The sequence below is a fragment of the Pipistrellus kuhlii genome, unplaced genomic scaffold (genome assembly GCF_014108245.1).
Source record: "Pipistrellus kuhlii isolate mPipKuh1 unplaced genomic scaffold, mPipKuh1.p scaffold_m20_p_118, whole genome shotgun sequence".
NCBI classification, from domain to species: Eukaryota; Metazoa; Chordata; class Mammalia; order Chiroptera; family Vespertilionidae; genus Pipistrellus; species Pipistrellus kuhlii.
The window spans coordinates 413,518-437,122 of record NW_023425425.1 but is presented as its reverse complement, the minus strand read 5'-3'; the positions used below and the strand labels follow the sequence as shown (position 1 = coordinate 437,122).

General features: G+C 60.3%; 2 protein-coding genes across 6 annotated transcripts in view; one reads left to right on the top strand and one right to left on the bottom strand.

The window, feature by feature from the left end:
* Positions 1 to 14,809: 14,809 nt before the first annotated feature.
* Positions 14,810 to 23,041, top strand: ATP5PO (ATP synthase peripheral stalk subunit OSCP). Its single transcript, XM_036432766.2, has 7 exons — positions 14,810 to 14,946; positions 15,807 to 15,857; positions 16,715 to 16,825; positions 17,826 to 17,955; positions 20,257 to 20,369; positions 22,590 to 22,676; positions 22,867 to 23,041. The coding sequence occupies exons 1-7, from the start codon at positions 14,911 to 14,913 to the stop codon at positions 22,978 to 22,980; spliced, it is 642 nt and encodes a 213-aa protein (XP_036288659.1). The 5' UTR covers positions 14,810 to 14,910; the 3' UTR covers positions 22,981 to 23,041.
* ITSN1 (intersectin 1) overlaps positions 17,298 to 23,605 on the bottom strand; it is a 147,821-nt gene continuing 141,513 nt past the window's right edge. For all 5 annotated transcript variants that reach the window (XM_045579840.1, XM_045579839.1, XM_045579842.1 and 2 more), the window contains one exon: positions 17,298 to 17,311. The gene's annotated coding sequence lies outside the window, so the exon portion shown is untranslated. The remainder of the gene's footprint in view (positions 17,312 to 23,605) is intronic.

Below are 23,605 nucleotides of genomic sequence, written 5' to 3'. Positions count from 1 at the left end.
CCCGGGGAGTGATTCTGACGTGTAAGTACACGGTGGCCTGTCTGGAGCTCCAGGGAGCCTGACCAAACCCCGCGTGAAGGCCCTGGATCTGCCTGGAGGCGCGGGGGACGTTCTCTGCCCGGTAACAGAGTCCGTGTGACACTGACCGGGGTGAGCAGGCCGGGGGCAGGATGGAGGATCGGAAGTGGCCCAGTCCGGCCACGGCCATTGATCCAGGGCAAAGGTGACAATGAGGGGGGAACGAGTGTTCTTTTCACCCCACGGCATCGCTCCACGGTGAGGGACCCGCGCCCCTCAAAGCCCCGGAGCCAGAGGCAGCGGCGAGGAAGGCAGAGGCTCCAGGGGGCCAGGAAGGAAGCCCACTGGGCGGAGTCTGAGAGCCATGGCCCTCCCGCCCCGAGGGCCGCACGGGTGACTCCGGCTCTGCTCCCACACCCCGCCCCGGAGTGGGGGAGCTGGAACCCCCTCAGCCCAGTGACATCTTTTTAAAATAGATGTATTTGTATTGATTTCAGAGAAGAGGGGAGAGGGAGAGATATCAATGATGAGAGAGAATCATTGACCGGCTGCCTCTTGCATGCCCTCCACTGGGGATTGAACTCACAACCCGGGCATGTGCCCCTGACTGGAATCGAACCCAGGACCCTGCAGTCCGCAGGCGGGCACTCCATCCACTGAGCCAAACCTCTTACGTGCGCTTCCAGCTCGAGGTCAGCTGTGGCCCACTCAGTCTTGAAATGCCTGCCCCTTACTGAGCATCATGGGAAATGCCTGCCCTTACTGAGCATCATGGGAAATGCCTGACCCTTACTGAGCACCATGGGAAATGCCTGCCCTTACTGAGCACCATGGGAAATGCCTGACCCTTACTGAGCACCATGGGAAATGCCTGCCCTTACTGAGCACCATGGGCCCGCCATGAGCACAGTCACCCGATGCCCGGGAGGCAGTTTCCCTGCCCGTCCTGCTCAGAGATGGGAGGATGTGCCAGGCGCCAGAGCTGGCTGGGCAGAGAAAGGATGTGGATCGGCTCTGTCCCCAGAGCTGAGGTTCTCCCCTGCCCCACGCCGCCTCGGGCCCTGCTCAGCGGGCTCACCTGCGGGCCCTCCCAGGACGTGCGGGCACAGACACGGTGCCAGGGGGAGCCCTGCCTAGACACGGGCTCCTGCAGGGGCAGCTGCCGCAGGACAGGCCTGCAAACAGCGGCCTCCAACTGTCTGCCCGAGCCCACCCCGCCTAGAACCGGGCTCCATCCCCCGGGGACCGCGGCCCCGGAGGGGTGGCCGTGGACAGACAGGGGTCAGCACGATGCTGGGAGCAGGAGGAAGCACGGCTCAGAGGCGGGGCGGCAGGGTGCGGGCACAGCGGCTTTGAGGACGGCCACGCTCCGGGAGGAGGCGCGCACAGCTCTGTTTTCAGCGACGTCACATGCCCGCTCTGCAATCAGCAGAAACAGGACTTGCGTCCCGTGGGCTGCTCGCTGGTGTCTCACACAGTCACCTGACCCGGCTCCTGGTCCCTGAGATGCAGATCACCTGGCTTCGTGGGGGCGGGGGGCAGGCCTGGGGGGAGGGAAGCCAGTGGCTCACAGGCCACACTCCAGGCTGACACTGCCAGGCCTGATGGATGCTGCCAGCCCTGTTGCTTAGCAACTCAACACCCTCCCAGAAAGCCCAGCCTGGCTGGCTGGCTGAGCAGGGCACTGGGCACGGGGAGATGATGGTTTCATGCCAGTTGTTAATCTCCATTCTCCCGGCTTCCTGTGGAGATCGGCACCCTGGGGGGGACCGGAGCCCTGCCCGGCCGGGCTGGAGGGAGCCCAGGACGTCTCATCCGGCGGGGCCCGGTGAAGTGGAATTTTCCTCTGGCCCAGCCCCTTCCCTACGTTCCCTCCCGAGGCAGACCCGGCTCCCGCTGCCCCCTCCCTCCCTCCCGGAGCTGTTTGTCAGCAGCCTGAGTCACGCCTCTCTCCTCTCGATGCCCAGGCGCTTGACATTTCAAGCAGGGAGGGGGCAGTGCTTCACCACAGTCCGCGTCGCTGTGGCTTTGAGAGGATGTGGGGGTGGGCGCCTGAGTCAGGCTGCGGCAGGCACACGGAGGGGCTGCGGGCGTCACCCAGCGCGTGTCGGTGCGGGTGAGGGTGAGGGGCGCCCCTGGGTCCCGCACCCCGGAAGGACGGCACCAGGTCCCCGTTCTGCCCACCCGGCCCTCCCAGCGGCGCCTCCCCGACGGAGAAGTGGAGAAGGCGGCCCCGTCGGGCGGCGGGGAGAGCCAGAAAACCCGCGGCATCGGGAGGAACAAAGAAAACCAAGATTTGGACGCAAGTGGAGCCCGGCATGTGGCCCCGTGGCTGAGCGCCGACCCAGGAACCAGGAGGTCACAGTTCGTTCGCGGTCGGGGCCCAGGCCCGGCTGTGGGCTCCGGCCCCAGTGTGGGGCGGGCAGGAGGCGGGCGGTGCATGGTCCTCTCATCAGGGATGTCTCTCTCTCCCTCTCCCTTCCTCTCTGAAGTCAATTTTTTAAAAAATAGATAATCTTTTAAAACAGGGAGGAGTGCAGTTGCAACACGGACATTGGGCCGGCCCGACCCGGGCAGAACCCCAGTTGTCTGGGTCCAGGCCGGTTCTGACATTGACTGAGGGGAGGACTCTCCCTTGTCCTGCCTGATCCCGTATGAGTCTCCCTCTTCCCGAAACCCGCGCTCCCATGTTCTCTGAGGGGTGAAGTGTCTCCGGCCTTCTCCCCCCCCCCCCCCCCAGCTCCCTGTGACTGCTGTCACACGCCCGATCAGCAGGCGGAGATGGCAGCTCAGAGGCAGGCGCCTGGGAACCCCCATCAACCCCAATGCCAACGACCGAGAAGCAGCGTGGGGGTGGGAAACTTTGGGACAAAGGCGAGGGGTGGGGACGGGGTCTGAGGCCCAGGAGGAGGGGCGGCTCCGGGAGCCGCAGAGAGAGCCGACCCCGGAGCACCTCCCCGGATGCAGCTTAGACCCCCGGGCGCGGGCACCCAGCCCGGCCCCGCCGGAGGCCCCTGGGAGCCGCTTCCCACTGAGGCTCCGTCCTCCACCCCTTCCAGGGCGGGCTTAAAATCCGTACCTTCCCGCAGCGTGTGTGTGTGTGTGTGTGTGTGTGTGTGTGTGTGTGCATATGGGGGGACATGCTGGGTCCTTCACGCCCTGAGCCACCGGGTTCCCCCCTACAGAGTGAGTGCCCCGAGGCAGGCCTCTCCCTGCAGGGTCAGCCGGCACCACCTCCGTATGCAGTTGGCGCCCAATGCGTGCTGCCCATTGGTCAGAGAGGTGGCCAAAGGAGAGGCTCCTCACCCGGCCGCATCACTAAGCCCCGTTTGTGGGAGCCCCTTTCACGTCCCCCATGGTTCAGGGTTCCGGTTCGGGGTTCGGGTTCTGGAGGAGGCCGCACGCAATGAAAAGAGACCAGAAAAGTATTAATTTGGGAACATTGGGGGCCAGGTGGGAGTCCTCCCCTTGGAGGACTACCCCTGCTCTGGCCTTGCCATCCCTTTCATTAAGGTTGTGAGATACACCCACAGCCTCTAGGCAGGAAATCCCAATAATAGACAACCAGCAAGGATTTATAGACCAACAGGAGGAGGCGCTGTAACTACCAATGTCTCAACTGGACAGCGAGTGGTTAGAGCGGTTAAGGCTGTGGACCAGCTTCCCGGCTTCCTGCCCACGTCTCTGTTGGTGAGACAGGGATCGGATTCCGGCAGTCAGCCCCCGGGACCCCCAGGCGCCCACGCTCGGGGCCGGGCCGGGCCCCTCCAGGTCAGGAGGGGGGGCGGGAGCGGCGGGCGGGGTGGGATGCTCCGAGCAGGCGTGTGAGCGGAGCCGCCTCCACACGGAGCCGGGCTGCTGTCCACCGCGGCCCGCCGGCCTCTCTCAGACCTTGGGGGCGGAGAGCAGGGCAGACTGACCCCGCCCGGGGCCCAGGCAGCCTGGGGGGGGGGGGTTGGCAAAGATAACGGGAGGCGCTGGCTGTGGGGCCGCCCTGAGCGAGGGGCTGAGAAGCACAAACACCGCTGAGAACGCACGTCACTGCGGCCCGTTATCTGCCGTGGACGCCCCCTCTCCCACGCCGCTGCCCCGCCCGCCCGTCCAGCCCTGGCCTGGACCCAGCCGCCCACAGCTACTCTCACTGACCCCCTCCCTTTGCAAGGCCTTTCATTTGGGGGTCAGATGACACAGCATTGCTCCCCAAAAGGCAGTGTCCCTAAGGCGCCCTGGCCGGTGTGGCTCAGTGGATAGAGCGCTGGCCCACGGACTGAAGGGTCCCAGCTTGGATTCCGGTCACGGGCCCAGGCCGGGGTTCGGGCTGCACCCCCGTGGGGCGTGCAGGAGGCAGCCGGCCCGTGATTCTCTCATCACGGATGTTTCTGTCTCTCCCGCTCCCGGCCGCTCTGAGGTCAGCTTAAAATTCTTCTAAAACAGAAAACGCACCAGACGCCCGGAGGAGAGCTCTTGCCTGGGAACCGGGATGAGCAGGGCCGGTGTGTTGTTAGCCCCGTCTCCATGGAAACCGGAGCTTGGGCACGCTGATGCTCAATGCTGATGCTCGGTGCCGATCCGGCCACCACCTCTGGTTCACCAAACACCGAACCTGAAACATCTAAGTGAGCACTCCTCCAAGTGTGCTCCCAGACCGCCCGCCTCTATCTGCTGCCTCTGTCCGCTGCCTCTGACCGCCGGCCTCTGACCGCCGGCCTCTGTCCGCCTGCCTCCGACCGCCCGACGGCGCCTCCAGAGCGAGCAGGAGCTGTCTGAGAAGCACTGAGCTCGGAGCGGCCGCGGGCTGGCCTGGCTGGGGGTGAGGGGCTTGTCCGACCAAAGAGAACCAGAGACACGTCACTTCCGTCTGAAGGCACGGAGCCGTGGGGGCCGCCCAGAGGGCCTGACCTCCCGTTACCTGCGGAACCAGCTGGGGGGCCTCCCTCAGGGCCACAGGGAGACCGGCTGGGAGCCTGGGGAGGGGGCCGCCTCCAGACCCCGGCCGTGCACCTCGTCACGGCCTGTGTGCTCGCCCAGCTCCACCAGCCGACACCAGGCCCTCTCTGTGCCCCCACGTCCACAGATTGGACGGCGTCTGCGACAGAGGACACCATTCGTGCGTGTCTCCTCCGTTCGTTCACTGGCCAATTCTTCTTAAATGCCGACTCTTCTTTAAAATGTTCGTTTGTTTTTTTAATTTCAGAGAGGAAGGGAGAGGGAGAGAGGAACATCCGTGATGAGAGAGAATCATGGACCGGCTGCCTCCTCCACCCACCACCCTGGGATGGAGCCCACAACCCGGGCCTGTGCCCCGACCGGGATCCAACCGTGGCCTCCTGGTTCACAGACGCTCAGCCCCTGAGCCAGGCCGGCCGGGCAGGGGTCAGTTCCTGCTGGGTTCCGTGCGGGCACACACCGGGTACCAGCCACACACCGGGTACCGGGCACACACCGGGTGCTGGGCACACACCAGGTAACGGGCACACACTGGGTACTGTGCGGGCACACACCGGGTACTGGGTGGGCACACACCAGGTAACGGGCACACACTGGGTACTGTGCGGGCACACACCGGGTACTGTGCGGGCACACACCAGGTAACGGGCACACACTGGGTACTGTGCGGGCACACACTGGGTACTGTGCGGGCACACACTGGGTACTGTGCGGGCACACACCGGGTACCAGCCACACACCGGGTACCGGGCACACACCGGGTGCCGGGCACACACCGGGTGCCGGGCACACACCAGGTAACGGGCACACACTGGGTACTGTGCGGGCACACACTGGGTACCGGGCACACACCGGGTACCGGGCACACACCGGGTACTGTGCGGGCACACAGGGTACCAGGCACACACCGGGTACCAGGCACACACCAGGTTCCGTGCGGGCACACACCGGGTACTGTGCGGGCACACACCGGGTTCCCTGCGGGCACACACCGGGACAAGGCCGCCCAGCACTGCCTCCAGGAGCACCGGAGGCTCTGAACACCCAGGACAAGGGAGGGGCAGGCAGAGCCTCCCAGCAAGCTCACGGCTCTGGGCTGGGAGCGGGTGTGAGCAGACACCCTGGGGCAGCACAGCCTTGAGCAGAATAACGGATCTGCAGACATTCCCAAGCCCGTCAGGTTCAAGGACGGCCCTGGGCCAGCACCCAAGGCCAAAGCTGAGCTCAGTCTTCCAGGACCGGGCTCGCCGAGGAGGGAGGCACAGACAGACACAGCGCTCGCCACGAACAGACAGGGTGATATGGTCAGTGCGCTGTGCGGCCAGCGTGCGGCTGGAGATAGCAGCGACCTTTCCGAGGGGTGACGCCAGACCGGTTTCAGGACCACATGGTGTTCCCTCTTATCTGGGCAGGGAGAGGCGGAGGAGAGGGAGAGAAGGAGGAGAGGGAGAGAAGGAGAGGGAGAGGAGGAGGAGAGGGAGAGGAGGAGGAGAGGGAGAGGAGGAGGAAAGGGAGAAGAGGAGAGGGAGGCATGAACGAGAGGGAGAGGAGGAGGAGAGGGAGAGGAGGAGAAGAGGGAGAGGAGGAGAGGGAGGCATGTAGGAGAGGGAGGCATGGAGGAGAGGGAGGCATGGAGGAGAGGGAGAGGAGGAGAAGAGGGAGAGGAGGAGGAGAGGGAGAGGAGGAGGAGAGGGAGAGGCAGAGGAAAGGGAGAGGAGGAGGAGAGGGAGGGATGGAGGAGAGGGAGAGGAGGAGGAGAGGGAAAGATGGAGGAGAAGGAGGCATGGAGGAGAGGGAGAGGAGGAGGAGGAGGGGTGGAGAAGAGGGAGGCATGGAGTAGAGGGAGAGGAGGAGGAGAGGGAGAGGAGGAGGAGAGGGAAAGATGGAGGAGAAGGAGGGATGGAGGAGAGGGAGGGATAGTGGAGAGGTAGAGGAGGAGGAGAGGGAGAGGCAGAAGAGAGGGAGAAGAGGAGGAGAAGGAGGGATGGAGGAGAGGGAAGAATGGAGGAAAGGGAGAGGTGCTTTGGCCAAAAATGTCCGGTGAAAACTCAGTTTCAGGCCTGACCACGCACCAGGTGACTTTGAACTCATTGCTCGTTCCTGTCCTCCGCTGCTCTCCTGGCGAATGAGGGCTGGCCTTAAGGTCCCATCCAGCTGCCAACATTCCTTGGTGCCGGATCTAGGCAAGGACGGAGGTCAGAAACCGCGCGTGGCCGGCTCAGGGGTGGTTTTACTCTGCAAACCCTCCCTCGGAACAGAGCCTCGACATCATCGCACTTACGCCTGGTGCTGACTCTGACCCCTTGGGAGGCTGGACAACAAACCTTTATTTGCCTGAGATAATGCTCACGTCCATTAAACTGGCTCTTTTAACGCACACAATTCCGCGGGGTTTAGTGTATTCTCAAATTGTGCGACAACCACACTATCTAACTCCTGAATGTTTTGTCACACACACACCCACCCCCCCCCCCCCCACCCACACACACCCGGACCATTAGCAGTCTCCCCCCATCTCCCCATCTCCCCACCCACCCACCCCCGCCCCAGCCCTTGGCAACCGCTAATCTTTCCGTCTCTGGACTGGCCTCTCAGTGGGCAATGTGCTTGGTGGAAGCACATCCTCTGTATTTTCCCCGAGCGGCCTCAGCGGTCAGCTGAGGAGACCAGGAGACCCTGGGCCACGGCCCTAAACCAAACTGAGTTACATACAAGGTTAAAACAACATTTATCTGGCCCGGCCGGCGTGGCTCAGGGGCTGAGCATCAACCTATGAGCCAGGAGGTCACGGTGCGATTCCCGGACAGGGCACAGGCCCAGGCTGTGGGCTCCGGAGGCAGCCCACCAATGATCCTCATCATTGGTGTTTCTAGATCTTTCTCCCTCTCCCTTCCTCTCTGAAATCAATAAAAATATATTTGTTTAAAAGAAAGGAAACTGAAATTTAAAAACCATTGATCTGGCGGAGGTGGCTCTCTGCATCCGGTCTTCCTGAGCGGGAGGGGAGGGGAGCTCAGGCGGTGCTTCCTCCTTCCCGCCTGGAGGAGAGTTTTTAAACCGTCTCACGGAGCGGAAGGCGGCCGGGGAGTGGGAGGCGGTCACGGGCTCCAGAATCTCATCCGGAGAAGATCGGCCGTTGGACATCGCCTTCGCCGGTGAGGAGTGGCTGCCAATGGGCGTGGAGCTTTTGTCTGATGAAAACGTTCTTTTTCATATTTTTTATTGATTTTTTTACAGAGAGGAAGAGAGAGGGATAGAGAGTTAGAAACATTGATGAGAGAGAATCATCCATCAGCTGCCTTTTGCAACCCCCCCCCACCACCACCACTGGGGATGTGCCTGCCACCAAGGTACATGCCCTTGACCGGACTTGAACCCGGGACCTTTCAGTCCGCAGGCTGACGCTCTGTCCACTGAGCCAAACCGGTTTCGGCGAATATTCTTTTTTTAAAAGATCTTTTTATTGATCTCAGAAAGGAAGGGAGAGGGAGAGAGGAAGATAGAAACATCAATGATGAGAGAGATAATCGTCGGCTGCCTCCTGCACACCCCCTATTGGGGAGAGAGCCGGAAACCTGGGCATGGGCCTACCCCTAACTGGGGATTGAACTGTGACCCCCTGGTTGGTAAGTGGATGCTCAGCCACGGAGCCACGCCGGCCGGGCCGATGAATGTGATCTTGCTCAGACAGCACCGACTATGGAGGCTTCGCTAAAACCCACGGAAAGGTGTGCTCCAAAGGGGGACGTGAACTCCGCGGTATATGAGTTACATCTCAGTGACGTTCTTAAAAGGAAAATACCGCGTTTCCCCGAAAATAAGACATCTTCCGAAAATAAGACCTAGCACATGGAAAGATAAGACATCCCCTGAAAATAAGACCTAGCGCAACTTCGGGAGAAACAATTAATATAAGACACTGTCTTATTTTCGGGGAAACAGTAATAATAATTGCAGGTCATCGGATTACAACAACAAAAAGAAAGAGTGGAAAAAAACAAGACGGGTTTTCTTTCAGACGAGAGTGTTGCTACTGAGCAAAAAGGCAGTGAGTTCCCGGCATCGCCGCCCGCCCAGCCTCCGGAAGCCTCCGCCCGCCCGCCCGCCCGCCCACCCACCGAGCTGGACGCCCGGTCCGGGTCAGCGGGCACCAGGCCGGCCGCGGGGGCCTCCTGCGCGGTGCCCGGGACGCGTGTCCGGAGAACGTGGCGCGGCTGCCAGTGTGGTCTGGGACCAGCTGCGCTGTGGTTGGCGCATTTCATCAGCGTCTGAACTTGGCACTGGCCAGACCGTGAAGGACACTGGCTTCCAAGGTAAGTCATGACTTCCCGGCAGAAAACACGCCCTGGGGAAAGGTGTGCGTTTCACGGAATGTCTTCTGGTGAAATTACTGCGTCCCTTTTATGCCAGTGCTCGAGTGAGGTCCATGGGATGCCACCTCTTCCTACACAGCAGCGCCGGCCTGCGGACTGAAAGGTCCCGGGTTCGATTCCGGTCAAGGGCATGTACCTTGGTTGCGGGCACATCCTCAGTGTGAGGGGCAGCTGATCGATGTTTCTCTCTTATCGATGTTTCTAGCTCGGCCCGGGCGTTCTGGGCCATCTTGGGGTGCCCCCTGCGGGGCCATGGCTCTCTGTGCTCCGTCTGCGCCTTGGCCTGTGCTGAAGCCACACCCTGTGTGAGGGAGGAAGACGTACCCTTCCCTTCTCTCTTATCACCCACCATCTCCGTTCACACCCCCCCCTCTGGCCTCCACTGAGCGGCATTTTTATTTTCCTATATTTTTATTGATTCCAGAGAGGAAGGCAGAGGGAGAGAGAGAAACATCCGTGATGAGAGAGAACCATGGACCGCTGCCTCCCGCACGCCCCACACTGGGGATGGAGCCTGTGCCCTGACCGGATCGAACCCTGACCTCTTGTCCGTAGGCCAGCGCTCCACCCAAGCCCCGCGGCGGGCCCTCGTTTACATTTAAGTGGACGGTGCTCAGCGCCGGCTGTGCCGGTGCCCCTGGAGCTGCCTGACCCACCTCTCCTCTGTCTCCCTCCGCCAGTCCCGATGGGCCCACCCCGACCCCCTGCACCCCGAGCCCCCTGAAGCGGGCGGGTGTGACCGGGACCTCCCGGCCTCGGAGGCTGGCGAAGCTCCCGGTGGCTCCGAGCCACTCCAGGGGCAGGGCCAGCAGCAGCCACAGGAGGCCCCGGCTCACTGCCTCTGGGCGAGGCCGGTCAGTGTGGGGTCCGAGATGAGCCCTGCAGGTGTGCACGCGTCGTCTGCACTGCCCCAGCTCCGTTCCCCGCGGGGAAACCGAGGCACGGAGCGTAGGGGACTCACCCAAGCCGCACCGCTGGTGAGCGGCATTTGGGACTCGACCCGGGCTGACGCCGCAGGGCGGCTCCTCTCTGGGAAGACAGTCAGACCAAACGCCCGCCACAGGCACCCAGATCCGGGGTGCCCAGGAGGGGGAGCACCCAGACCTCGGGCGCCCAGTAAGGACCAGCACCCAAACCCCGGGCGCCCAGGAGGGGCCAGCACCCAGGCCCCAGCCATCCAGGAGGGGCCAGCACCCAGACCCCAGGCATCCAGGAGGGGCCAGCACCCAGGAGGGGGAGCACCCAGAACCCAGGCACCCAGGAGGGGCCAGCACCCAAACCCCAGGCGCCCCAGGAGGGGGAGCACCCAGGCCCCGGCCATCCAGGAGGGGCCAGCACCCAGAACCCAGGCACCCAGGAGGGGCCAGCACCCAAACCCCAGGCGCCCCAGGAGGGGCCAGCACCCAGGCCCCGGCCATCCAGGAGGGGCCAGCACCCAGACCCCGGGCATCCAGGAGGGGCCAGCACCCAGGAGGGGGAGCACCCAGACCCCGACGCCCAGGCCTGGGAAGGCTGCCGGCTGGGACTCGGTGGCAGTGCCCACGGGCAGTAACAGCGGCGGAGGCTCTGTCCGCACCCCTCCCCGTGTGCTCTCTCTCCCCCAAGGGCGCCCTCTGCAGGCAGGGCTTCCCCGGAACTGCCCATCCCAGGGGGGCCTGTGCCAGAGAAGCTGAGCTCCGCTCCCCCCAACCCCACACCCCACCTTCCCATCCCCACCCCACCCCCCAGTCTCCGCGGAGCCTGTGGGCCGGTGCCCAGGGCCGGGGACGAGGGGGTTGGGGGTGCCCCCAGGCTGCGTGCAGGTGAGGGCTGAGCCCCGGGGGGTGGAGTGGGGAGAAGGCTGTCACGTGGGGGTGCGGAGGGCGGGGTCCTGGCAGGAATGAGACACACACACACACTCACACACACACAACCACCCACACACACACACACAGACACACACACACTCATACACACTCATACACACACACACACACTCATACACACACACTCATACACACACACACTCACACACTCACACACCCACCCACCCACACACACACAGACACGCACAGAGACACAGACACACACACACACACAGACACGCACACACTCATACACACTCATACACACACACATACACACACACACTCATACACACACTCACACACACACACACACACACTCATACACACTCATACACACACACATACACACACATACACACACACTCACACAGATACACACACAGACAGAGACACACACACTCACACACACTCTCTCACACACACAACCACCCACACACACACACACACACACACAGACACGCACACACTCATAGACACACACACACACATCCCATACACACACTCATACACACTCATACACACACACATACACACACACACAGACACACACAGAGACACAGACACACACACACACAGACACACACAGAGACACAGACACACACACAGACACACAGACACACACACACACACACACACACACACACACACCCCGTGTGGGCCCCACAGCAAAGAGCCTGGCTGGCGCACCTGATTGGAGCGTGGAGTTGTCAGTCACCTGATTGGAGCGTGGGGCCGTCAGTCACACTCTCCGCCTCGGAGCAGGGATGAAGGGGAGGTGGCAGGGAGAAAGCTCTGGAAAGAAGCGCAGCCCAGGCCACGGCTGCCACAGCGCGGGGAGGCGGCGCCCCCTGGTGGCCGGACGCTCCTCCAGAGCCGCGTCCAGGGAGGTCAGCATGACCTTGAGAGCAGAGGGAGGAGGTGAGGCTGCAGGTGAGCGCAGCGCCAGGGCCTGGAGGAGAAGCGGGGAGGAGGCCGGGATCCTCCCGTCACCCCGGTCCTGCCATGGTGCCGAGCCCTCCTGCCGCCGCTTCTCCGGAGCCCCACACCCCGGGCCCTGTGCGTGTTTGTGTGCTCCTGGGCCAGATCCTCAGGATGAACAGTGTCAGCCGACGGTCATATTTAAAAAACAAAACAAAAAACACATGTTTTTAAAAAGGGAAAGGCTCCAGGAACCGCACTGCCAGTTCTCTTTAACACTTTTCCTTTTTTAAAAAAAGATGTTTTTATTATTTCAGAGAGTGGAAGGGGAAGGAGAGAGAGAGAAACATCAATGATGAGAATCATCGACCGGCTGCCTCCTGCACATCCCCTCCGGGGACCAAGCCTGCAATCCGGCACGTGTCCTGATCTGGAATCGAACCGTGACCTCCTGGTGCAGAGGTCAGCTCTCAGCCACTGAGCCGCGCCGGCCGGGCAACACTTCTTCCTGTTCGAATCTCGGTCAGCCCACTCAGAAGCCTCTGCGGTCGGCAGACTGCCCACGCCCCCTTACCCGGCGAGGCCACAGGGACCGTGTAGAAGGCGCCAAGGCCATTCCCTGTGCTGAAGGTCAGCCTGAGCTGCGTGTGAAGGCTCCATGGGCTGCAGCCTGGGCCCAGGACGGGAGTGGCCCTGCTTCTCCTGGGGGATCGGAGGGAAAAGGGCAGACACGGATGCAGACTTCCTCCGAGATAAGTACCTGGTGAATAACACACGTGTATATCCGTGTTCTTCACAGCGTGTTCACAACCGCCACGGCACGGAAACAGCCCGGGTGTCCTCGGAGGGATGGCCGCCTGGCTGGAGCAGACGTGGCGCCGACACCGGTGTACCATGGAGTGCACTCGGCCACGAGAAGGATGAATACTTGAGAACATCCTGCTACGTGACGTGAGCCAGAGGAATGAGACAAGACCCTCTGGTCTCGCTCAGGTGGGACATAAAACAGAAGGCAGTGAACGGAAGAAACAAAGTCATAGGCACAGGCGGCCGGTGTGGCTGCCCGAGGGGGCGGGGGTGGAGGAGGAGGCAGTGAGGGGTCCGGTCCGTGGCCACAGAGGGAGACTGGACTCGGGGTGCGGAGCACGCCATCGAGTATGTGGGTGTCAGATTGTGATGGGGCACCCCTGGGACTTATATGATGCTGTTACCCAATGTTGTCCCCAACAAATTTAATCATTTAACCAAGAGCCCTGGCCCCTGGGCCTCCATCAGTTGGGCATCGGCCCCTGCACCCAAAGCTGCCGATTCAGTCCCAGGTCAGGACACAGGCCAGGCTGATGGCTCCATCCCCAAAGGGGGCCCCATAGGTTTCAAGAAAGGGTGCAGGAGGCAGCGGACCCATGTCCCACTCTCTCATTTAAAAGTCATTTTTTTTAAGTAGGCATGAGGAAAAGGACATGTGCTCCAGGCGGTGGCGTGTGCACTGATGCCGGCCGTGGAGCAGCCGTGGAGCAGCTGTGGAAGGAGACGGAGGGCCGCAGGGACCTCGTCTGCCTGAAGCAGGGGCCGCCCAGGAGCTGAGCTGTCAGAGCCGGAGCCTCCAGGCCCAGCGTGCCGGGCAGCCCCGGGCAGCCTTTCTCTCCTTCTGACGGGGCAGGGCCACGTGCACGTTGTAGGAAAAGAAGGGGGTTTGTGGGTTTTTCTTCAGTGTCGTTAAGTATTTCCCATGTCCCTGAATATGCGTGGCCAATCTCACTGTAATGGCTGCACAATTTTTTAAAAATATATTTTATTGATGTTTCACAGAGAGGAAGGGAGAGGAATAGAGAGTTAGAAACATCGATGAGAGAGAAACATTGATCAGCTGCCTCCTGCACACTCCTCACTGGGGATATGCCTGCAACCAAGGCACATGCCCTTGACTGAGATCGAACCCAGGACCCTTCAGTCCACAGGCTGATGCTCTATCCACTGAGCCACACCGGTCACACAATTTAATTGCCACACAAATTGCCACACAATTTAAAAAGCCATTTTCCTACCCGCAGACGTTAGTTTCCGATTTTTCACGGTTTTAAAGTGAGTGCCGTGAACATTTTGCACGTTAACCTTCCCCAGATTTCTTAAAACATATGCAATTGAGGGCTCCTGACACACGTACGTGGCACGAGGAAATAAAACAGCGAGAAATATTTGTTTTAAATCAAAAGTCATCATAAAATAAGGTGACCAGACGTCCCAATTTTTAACAATTTGTCTCTTTTGTCCCATGGTGTTTTAAAAAAGCGCCGGCCAGCCAAAACCGGTTTGGCTCAATGGATAGAGCGTCGGCTTGGGATTCGATTCCGGTCAAGGGCATGTACCTTGGTTGGGGGCATATCCCCAGTAGGGGGTGTGCAAGAGGCAGCTGATCCATGACTCTCTCTCATCAATGTTTCTAGCTCTCTATCTCTCTGCCTTCCTCTCTGTACAAAAATCAATAAAATATATATTTTAAAAAGTGCCGGCCAAAAATCGGGACTTGTTTAAAACGCTGCGGGACGCGGGACAAATTGTTCAGAATCGGGACTGTCCCGCCAAAAGCGGGATGTCTGGTCACCTTAGCATAAAAGATGAAAGTCCAGATGTCATGGTAGGGTACCTCCCGCCTCGAAGGACTACAACTCCCAGCGCGAGGGAGCACCCGGCGCATGCGGCCTGATGCCCTACGCCTACATTTCCCAGCGGGCCGCGCGGCCACGCTGACGCACGCATGCGCCCTCGCAGCTCCCGCCCAGCCGGTTTGACCTCCAGCGGCGGAGAAGATGGCCTCGCCCGCGGTGTCCGGGCTCTCCCGGCAGGTGAGGCGGCGGGGCCTGGGAGGCGGCGGGAGGAGCCTCCGCGGTGACCGGCCGGGCCCGAGAGCCACAGCGGGGGCGCGGCCGCGTTCAGGGTCGTGGGGCCGGCGAGTGGGGGCGGCGCGAGGCCGCGCACCGCACCCCGGGGCGGCGGCGGGGGGCGCGGGCCGGGCCTCGGCGCCTCCAGCGGCCCCGGCAGCCGCAGGCGTGAGGCCTCGGAGCTGGGCGCCGGCTTCCGCGGGTGGCGGGCTGAGGACGGGGCCGCCCCCGATCGTCCGTCTTCCCAGGAAAGGGAGGCGGCGCGGCTCCGGGTCCTTCCTGCCCGCCGGTCAGGGCAGAGCTGGGGCCCGGACCCCGGAGCCTCGGGAGATGGAGAGGGAGCCCGCGCCCTCCTTGCTCTTCGCCCGGCGCCGCCGGCCCCGCCCTGACCTCTGACTCCCCCCCCCCCCCCCCCCCCCCCCGCGTCCCCGCGTCACCGTCCTCACCGCCGGTTCCCGGTGAACTGCGGGCCGGGCTGTGTGAAGGGGCCCGTGGCCCTGCCGGGGGCCGTCCCTCCGCGGCTGAACTGCCCTCGGACCCGGAGCCGTTCTCACACCCCCCCTGCTCCGGGCCAAGCCTGGTCCCCAGGCGGCGCTGCATCCTGAGAAGGCTCGGCTCCCGCAGACGGGCTGGCCCTGGGAGGGCAGTTTCCCAGCAGCGGGCCTGGCGCGCTCTCCGCGGGAAAGTCTCCTGGCGAAGAGCAGCGGCCTCCCTGAGGCTGTGCTGACACCAGCAGCAGGAGGACCTCCTGTTCAATGACTGACTGGCTTCGTGTAGGCCGCCCTCGAGTACCCCAGCCTCACCTGCTTTCCTTTGCTTCACAGGTGCGATGCTTCAGCACGTCTGTGGCCCGGCCGTTCGCCAAGCTCGTGCGGGTAGGTCAGCTTCCTGGTTGTGGTTGTGAAGCAGCCATAGTGTGAGGGCCCGGCGTGTGTGCATGGGGCTCCGGAACCTGTGCGGCAGGCACACACGTAACCTTTAACAGGAGGATCCCTGAACCCCGGAACAAGGGGATCCCTGAACCCCGGAACGAGGATGGGGAGTAGCTGGCCTTCCCATTCACAGGAGGAAATGGAGACTCCGGGAGGCCTTGTCCCGAGTCCCTCAGCTTGGTCCTGGATTGCCCTGGAACCAGACCTCGTCCAGAGCCTGAGCTGCTCTCCGCAGCCGCTCAGCACCCCGGGGGGGGGGGGGGTGCTCTGAGGCCGGTGAGAGGAAGCCTGCAGGCACTGTGAGAAACACGTCCAGCTGCAGGCACATAGTCAGTGGCTAACGGGCACCACTGGTGAGGACGCTCTAAGAGAGCATTCCTGTGACATGCACGGAGTGTGCTTTACATGTTTCATAAACACCTGCTTTCGTGGCTCTCACATGTTCAAACTGCCTCCCATCGGTGATAAAACCTCCCATACTTGGAACTGAATAGCATAGCATCCAGAGGAAGCCAACCGTCTCCCAGGCAACGGTCGTGATTCTAGGGAGTGAGGCCGAAAGGGGTGCTGGGCCGGTCTCTCCTGAGGCCCCGTTCTGCGGGAGGAGCGGGAGGTTCAGAGATCCACCGGCCGGGAAGGACTTCGACCCTGAGAATTGCCATTCAGGAAAGCTCTCTGGCAGCACAGTTCACCTCGTATGCCACAGAAGATGTCTTCTTAAAGTTTCAACTGTCTAATTCTGCCACTGACACAGTATTAACTGATTTTCCTGCTGTCCCCCGCCCCACCTTCTTTTATAGCCGCCTGTTCAGATATACGGTGTCGAAGGCCGCTATGCCACTGCTCTGTACTCCGCTGCGTCCAAACAGAATAAACTGGATCAAGTAGAAAAGGAGTTGGCAAGAGTAGCAGTAAGTAGCTTTCCTGCCCGTTACGAACTACGTTGCAACTGTATTTTCTTCCCTTAGCGAACGAGTTGGGTTGTGGGATGGGGTTTGGCTAAACCCGGAAGCCCCGGGAGACACAGAGAGGACTCCCTTGCCTTCAGACTGAGAGAGAGAGAGAGAGAGAGAGAGAGAGAGAGAGAGAGAGAGAGAGAGAGAGAAGGGTGGTGCTAAGGGTAGCACCAATGTCCACTGGGCAGCCCAGACCCAGGACACTTGCCTGTGTGTCACCCAGCACGGCTCGGGAAGAATGTGTGTTCGGGGCACCACCTGGCAGTTTCTCCTGAGATGGCAGCGGGTCAGAGACGGGCCCCAGGCGGGTGCCAGGGACAAGCTGCTGACGCAGTAACCGAGGGAGGGCGGGCAGGCAGGGGTGTGACAGGGAAGCAGCGTTGGTAACGGGGTCCAGGCGTGTGGTTTCCCAGGGGAGACAAAGGCGCTCTGGTGCCTGCACTCCTGTTCCCCTGCCCTCCCTCCAGGCGGGGAGGCTGTTCGGAAGCACCACACGCCCGGGCTGGGCTGGCTCTCGAGCTCTGAGAGGTGGCACAGAGGGTCCGGCTGAGACGCACAGGCCCCTCCGGGGGTGGCACCGTTGAGGTCTGCACCTGAGTGCTGGCATGGCTAGTGTCCTCTCAGTACGTGAGAAACTAGGGCAGTCCCCATGTTAAATACGCAGTGAACTGGATCTTTGGGTGCTTACCGTTTTTATAGTCTGTCGAAAAGCAACAGTTAATTTTAAGAGATTTCAAAAAGTGTCTACATTTTCTAAAGAAATAGTGTCTCCTGTGTGAAATCACGGTGTAATGTGTTCTTAAAGGCAGAGAAATGACTTGATTGTAAACTGTTATTTGTGCTTTAAGAGTGCCCATTTAATTCATGAAATTCTGATTCATAAGAAGTGTGTGTATGGCAGCTGGGATCGTTGATGCTCTAAAGAACTTGAGAAATTCTTTTTTGGCACTTTTAGCAAATCCTGAAGGAACCCAAAATGGCTGCTTCAATTTTGAATCCCTTTACAAAGCGTTCTATTAAAGTGAAAAGCCTGAATGACATAACCAGCAAAGAGAAGTTTTCTCCCCTCACGTCCAACCTGATCAGTAAGTACTAGATCTTTCTCCCGAGTCTCTGCAGATTCGCTGTGGGGATTCACTGTGGGGTGCGGGCCAGGGCAGGCACATGGGTGCCAGCTGCCCTTGGCAAGGAGTCAGGCCTCACCCAGGCTGTCCTTGATTCTCCGTCTGTGGGTTCAGGTTTGAGGGGCACTGGCTAAAGATGCTGAGAAGTAAGAATGTCTAATGTCAGTATCTCAACCCACGGGGCCCCCAGTGGGAGTCACACCAACAGACAGAGTGGTGGCCTGGCTGTCCCTCTGTCCTGGTTCACAGGTTTCTTCCACACCCCCTGGTCAACACAACACAAGTTCATACGCTGCGGCCAAGTGGGATTTAGTCCAGGGTGCAGGCTGGTACAATATACGCAATAAATTGATGTGATTCAGCACCTAAACCAATCGAAGGGTTAAAATCCAGCAGCCATTTATGATTAAAACGCAGCAAAGTGGGAATAGAGGGAACGTACTTCAGTACAATGAAGGCTATATATGGCATGCCTACCGCCAACATCATACTCAGCGGGCAAAAGCTAAAAGCATTGCCCTTAAAGGCAGGAACAAGGTGGGTGTCTGCTTTCACCTCTCTGATCCAGCAGAGCGCTGGAAGGCCTGGCCACCGCAGCCAGACAAAAAACAGAAAGGCTTGCAATTGGAAACGAGAAGAGAAAAATATTACCTGTAAATGACACAATACTGTGGAGAGAGAGAACCCTAAAAGTCCCACCAAAAAAACTACTAGAACTGCTAACTTAGTAAAGTAGCAGAATACAAAATATTCAGAAATCACTTGCATATTTATACACCAATAATGAACTGTCAGAAAGACAAACTAAGAAAACAACCCCATTTATAGTCATATTAAAAAAAAAGAAAACACACACAAAAAAACTAGGAATAAATTTAACCAAGGATGTAAAACACCTATACTTAGAAAATTATAAGACACCAAGAAAGAAATTGAGGAAGATACGAGTAGATCATATACCATGCTCATTAATAGGAAGAATTAATGTCATTAAAATGTCCATACTAGGCAAAGCAATGTACACATTCAGCACAGTTCCTATTGAGATGCCAGCGGTAGATTTCATAGAACAAGAACAAATACTCCAAAAATCTGTATGGAACCAAAAAAGACCCTGAATAATCAAAACAGCCTGGCACTGGCATAAAACAGACCTTTAGATCAATAGAACGGAGTAGAGAGCCCAGAAATAAACCCATCCTTTATGGCCAATTAATATTTGACAGAGGAGGCAAGAACATGCAGTGGGGTAAAGATAATGTATTGAATGAATGGTGTTGGGACAACTGGACAGATACAGGCAAAAAGAAGGACACTAGACCATCTTCTTACCCCATGCACAAGAATAAACTCAAAAAGGGTTAAAGACTTAGTGTTAGACTCAAAACCATAAAATCTTAGGAGAAAACATAGAAGTCTCGGGCATTTCTTGTAGCACTATTTTTTCCGATATGTTTTTTGGGAAAAGGGAAATAAAAAGTGGGGCTGCTTCAAACTTAATTAAAAGTTTTTGCACAGCAAAGAAACCATCCACAAAATTAAAAGTCAAGCCACTGAGTAGGAGAACATATTCACCAGCGATACATCCGACAGGTCAATATCCAAAATCTGTGAAGAACTGATGCAATTCGACATCAAGAAACCAATCCAATTTAAAAAACGGGCAAAGGACCTGAGTGGACACCTCTCCAGAGAGAGCTTGCAGATGGCAAATACACACAAAAAGAGACTCGCCATCACCAGGCAGAGATGCCAGTTAGCACTATGGGCTGGCTGAGAGGTGAAGGGATTAAGCAAATAGGCATCTGTTGCAAATCTGGGTAAGGCACACACCCCTTACTAATTTGAATGCAGGTTGGTAAAGTCTCCTTTAAGAAAACAAACTAACATTGAATAACAATTACATCATCGCCATTCACATTCTTAAAGAGAGTTAAAAATATTTTTAAAATATATATTTTTACTGATTTCAGGGAGGAAAGGAGGAGGGGAGAGAAAGAAATGGAAATATCACGGATGAGAAAATCATTGATCAGCTGCCCCCTGCACACCCCCTACTGGGGATCAAGCCTGCAACCAGGCATGTGCCCTGACCGGAGTAGAACCCAAGCTTCTCAGTCCGCAGGCCAGTGCTGTCCACTGAGCCAGCTAGAGCTAAACGCACATTCTCAGGCCACAAAAGATGCTTCGGAGGGGACCGTAAACCCAGGGGTGACCGTTTTAAGTGCGTGTCCAGTGACTGACACACCTTCCCTTCCCCAGATCTGCTCGCTGAAAATGGCCGCCTGACCAGCACCCCTGCCGTCATCTCTGCCTTTTCCACCATGATGAGTGTCCACCGGGGAGAAGTCCCGTGCACCGTGACCACCGCGTCTGTGAGTGAGGGCGGTGGCCGCGGCGCTCGCCTGCCATCTCGTGCCTGGCGTTTGGCAGAACAAAAAGGAAAAAACGGGCGAAAATCACTGCCCGGGGGAAGGTGACCCGTCCCTGGAGGTTTGCCCTGTCCGCCAGCTTCCGCGAGCTGCACTCCGGAGCGGCCGCGCACCTCACGCCTCCCTGCCCGGGGCTGCCCTAAGGCCGGGGCCGGGGCCGAGGTGCTGGGTTTGTGCTCCGGATCGGGTGTGAGTTCTCTGTAGTTTTCTGAGACTCGGTGTCCAGCCTGGGGAGAAGGGGAGTGTGGGGCACACGGGCCCTTTACTCTTGCTGCCTGGATGGCGTGGGCTGTCAGAGCCGCCATTTGCTGAGACCTTCCGTGTGCTGGGTACTTGTAACTTATTGTCCGCGGTCCATGCGAACTAGAAGTATGGTTCTCTCTAGGTTACAGGCAGGGAAACAGCCAGGGAGGTTAAGTTGTTCTGGTCACAACCAGCGAAGCCCGGGTTCGAACTCAGACCTCTCTTAGAAGCCCGTGCTCCTTCGGCTGCCCCCCCCACCCCCCAGAGTTCATTGTCTTGTCTGAGTCTGTCTTCCTGCTGCGCTTCGGGGCAGGAGACGGTCGGTGGGACTTGGCCCTGGAAGGCGCGCCGTGTGCTGGGGCCTGCGCCTGGCCTCCCGGCGCCATTCCTGGGCCGCACGGCTCTGCGTCTCCCGGCGGGCGGTGTCGGGGACATCCATCCCGCTTCGTCTGTTCATTGGTGTAGAGACGTGGGTTTGTGGTTCCACCTATTCGCGCCTCCAGTGGTCGGCTCCTGTGTGCCCTGACCTCAGATGGAACACGCAGCCTTGGCGTAGCAGGACGATGCTGCAGCCTGGCCGGGCCAGTTTCAGGGACATTTACCGGCTCGAGGGCCGCCCTGTCCATGGCCAGGCCCGGGGCAGGCCGCTCTGCTCTTTAATAAAACATACATTTTGATCAGCGACTAAGGGCATCGGCTTCAGAAATAGACTGATTTCAAATGTTGGCGCTGGTCCTCACTCCCTGGGCAGCCTTGTGTGAGTTTCTTAGCCACCGTGAGCCTCAGTTCTCACACATGTGAGGAGGGTCTCACACACAGGAAGTGGGTATCACACGGGAAGTGAGTCTCTTAGCCATTGTGAACCTCAGTTCTCACACCCGTGAAGAGGGAAAAACGGCTGCTGTCCTCTCAGGGCTGTGGGCCTCCCGGGGCTGTGGGCCTCCCGGGGCAGTTGGGGGGTGAGAGGGCCTCCCGGGGCGGAGGGGGGGTGAGGGGGCCTCCCGGGGCGGTGGGGGGGGGGGTGAGGGGGCCTCCCGGGGCGGTGGGGGGGGGGTGAGGGGGCCTCCGGGGCGGGGGGGGGGGTGAGGGGGCCTCCGGGGGTGGGGGGGGGGTGAGGGGGCCTCCCGGGGCGGGGGGGGGGGGTGAGGGGGCCTCCCGGGGTGATGGGGGGGGGGTGAGGGGGCCTCCCGGGGCGGGGGGGGGGGGTGAGGGGGCCTCCGGGGGCGGGGGGGGGTGAGGGGGCCTCCCGGGGCGGGGGGGGGTGAGGGGGCCTCCCGGGGCGGGGGGGGGGGTGAGGGGGCCTCCGGGGTGATGGGGGGGTGAGGGGCCTCCCGGGGCGGAGGGGGGGGGTGAGGGGGCCTCCGGGGTGATGGGGGGGGTGAGGGGCCTCCGGGGGTGGGGGGGGGGTGAGGGGGCCTCCCGGGGCGGGGGGGGGGTGAGGGGGCCTCCCGGGGTGATGGGGGGGGGTGAGGGGGCCCCCTCCCGGGGCGGGGGGGGGGGTGAGGGGGCCCTCCGGGTGATGGGGGGGGTGTGGTGAGGGGCCTCCCGGGGCGGAGGGGGGGGTGAGGGGGCCTCCCGGGGCGGGGGGGGGGTTGAGGGGGCCTCCCGGGGCGGGGGGGGGGTGAGGGGGCCTCCCGGGGCGGGGGGGGGGGTGAGGGGGCCTCCCGGGGCGGGGGGGGGGTGAGGGGGCCTCCCGGGGCGGGGGGGGGGTGAGGGGGCCTCCCGGGGCGGTGGGGGGGGGGTGAGGGGGCCTCCCGGGGCGGGGGGGGGGGGTGAGGGGGCCTCCCGGGGCAGGGGGGGGGTGAGGGGGCCTCCCGGGGCGGGGGGGGGTGAGGGGGCCTCCCGGGGTGATGGGGGGCCTGCGGGAAGTGTCCACTCTGCTTCCTCTGAGGTAAAGAGGGTTGTCATGTTCCTCTCCAGGCTCTGGACGAAGCCTCTCTGACCGAGTTGAAGACGGTCCTGAAAAGCTTCCTGGGGAAAGGCCAGGTGTTGAAGCTGGAGGTGAAGGTAGGTTTGTTGCGGGGGGCCGTCCTGGGACCTGGCATTCCCATCGGAATGCTGCCCAGTGCCCTCAGCTGACTCCCCTCTTGGGTGTGCTCACGGCTCCGTCGGCACCCGTGGCCTGGGAGGGGCTGCTCGGCGCTCCATGTGCTGGCGCAGGGTCGTGTGTTTCACGTCCCATCCCGTTTCCCCCCAGACGGACCCGTCCATCATGGGCGGCATGATTGTGCGCATCGGAGAGAAGTACGTTGACATGTCTGCGAAAACCAAGATCCAGAAGCTGAGCAAGGCCATGCGGGAAGTGTTCTGAACGCAGTTTCTTGGTGGAAATGTCAAACTTGGAGCAACAATAAAATGCTTCCTGAACAGAATATACCGCTCACTGCTCTTCAAGTGGAAACACAGGGAGCCTTATTCTTACCCTGGAGGCCCTGTGCACAAATTCGTACACAGGTGGGGTCCCTAGGTGTGGCCGGAGGTCAGGGCCGATCCAGTTCTCGGCCTCCCAGCCTCCCCACCACCTCCTTCCCTCACTCCCTTAGCGCCTGGTCACCTGCCACATTCCACACCGCCCCCTGGTGGTCAGCGCACATCATAGCAAGTGATTGAACTGGTCTCCCAGTGGAACTCCCAAGGGGAAATTTGCATATTAGCCTTTTATTATATAGGACTATTTTGGTGCACAAAATTCATGGGGGCGGGGGGGATCGCCTCAGCCCAGAACTGCTGGCTCCTAATTGCTCACCAGCCTGCCTGCTCGCTCCTAACTGCCCCACCCCCCACCCCTGCCAGCCTGATCACCCCTCACTGTCTGCATGCTGGCCTGATAGCCCCTAAGTGCTCCCCCTGCTGGCCTAATTGCCCCAACTGCCCCCACCCTACCGGCCGCCAGCCTGGTCATGGGAGCCGTCTTGTGGGGTGTGACGGTCAGTTTG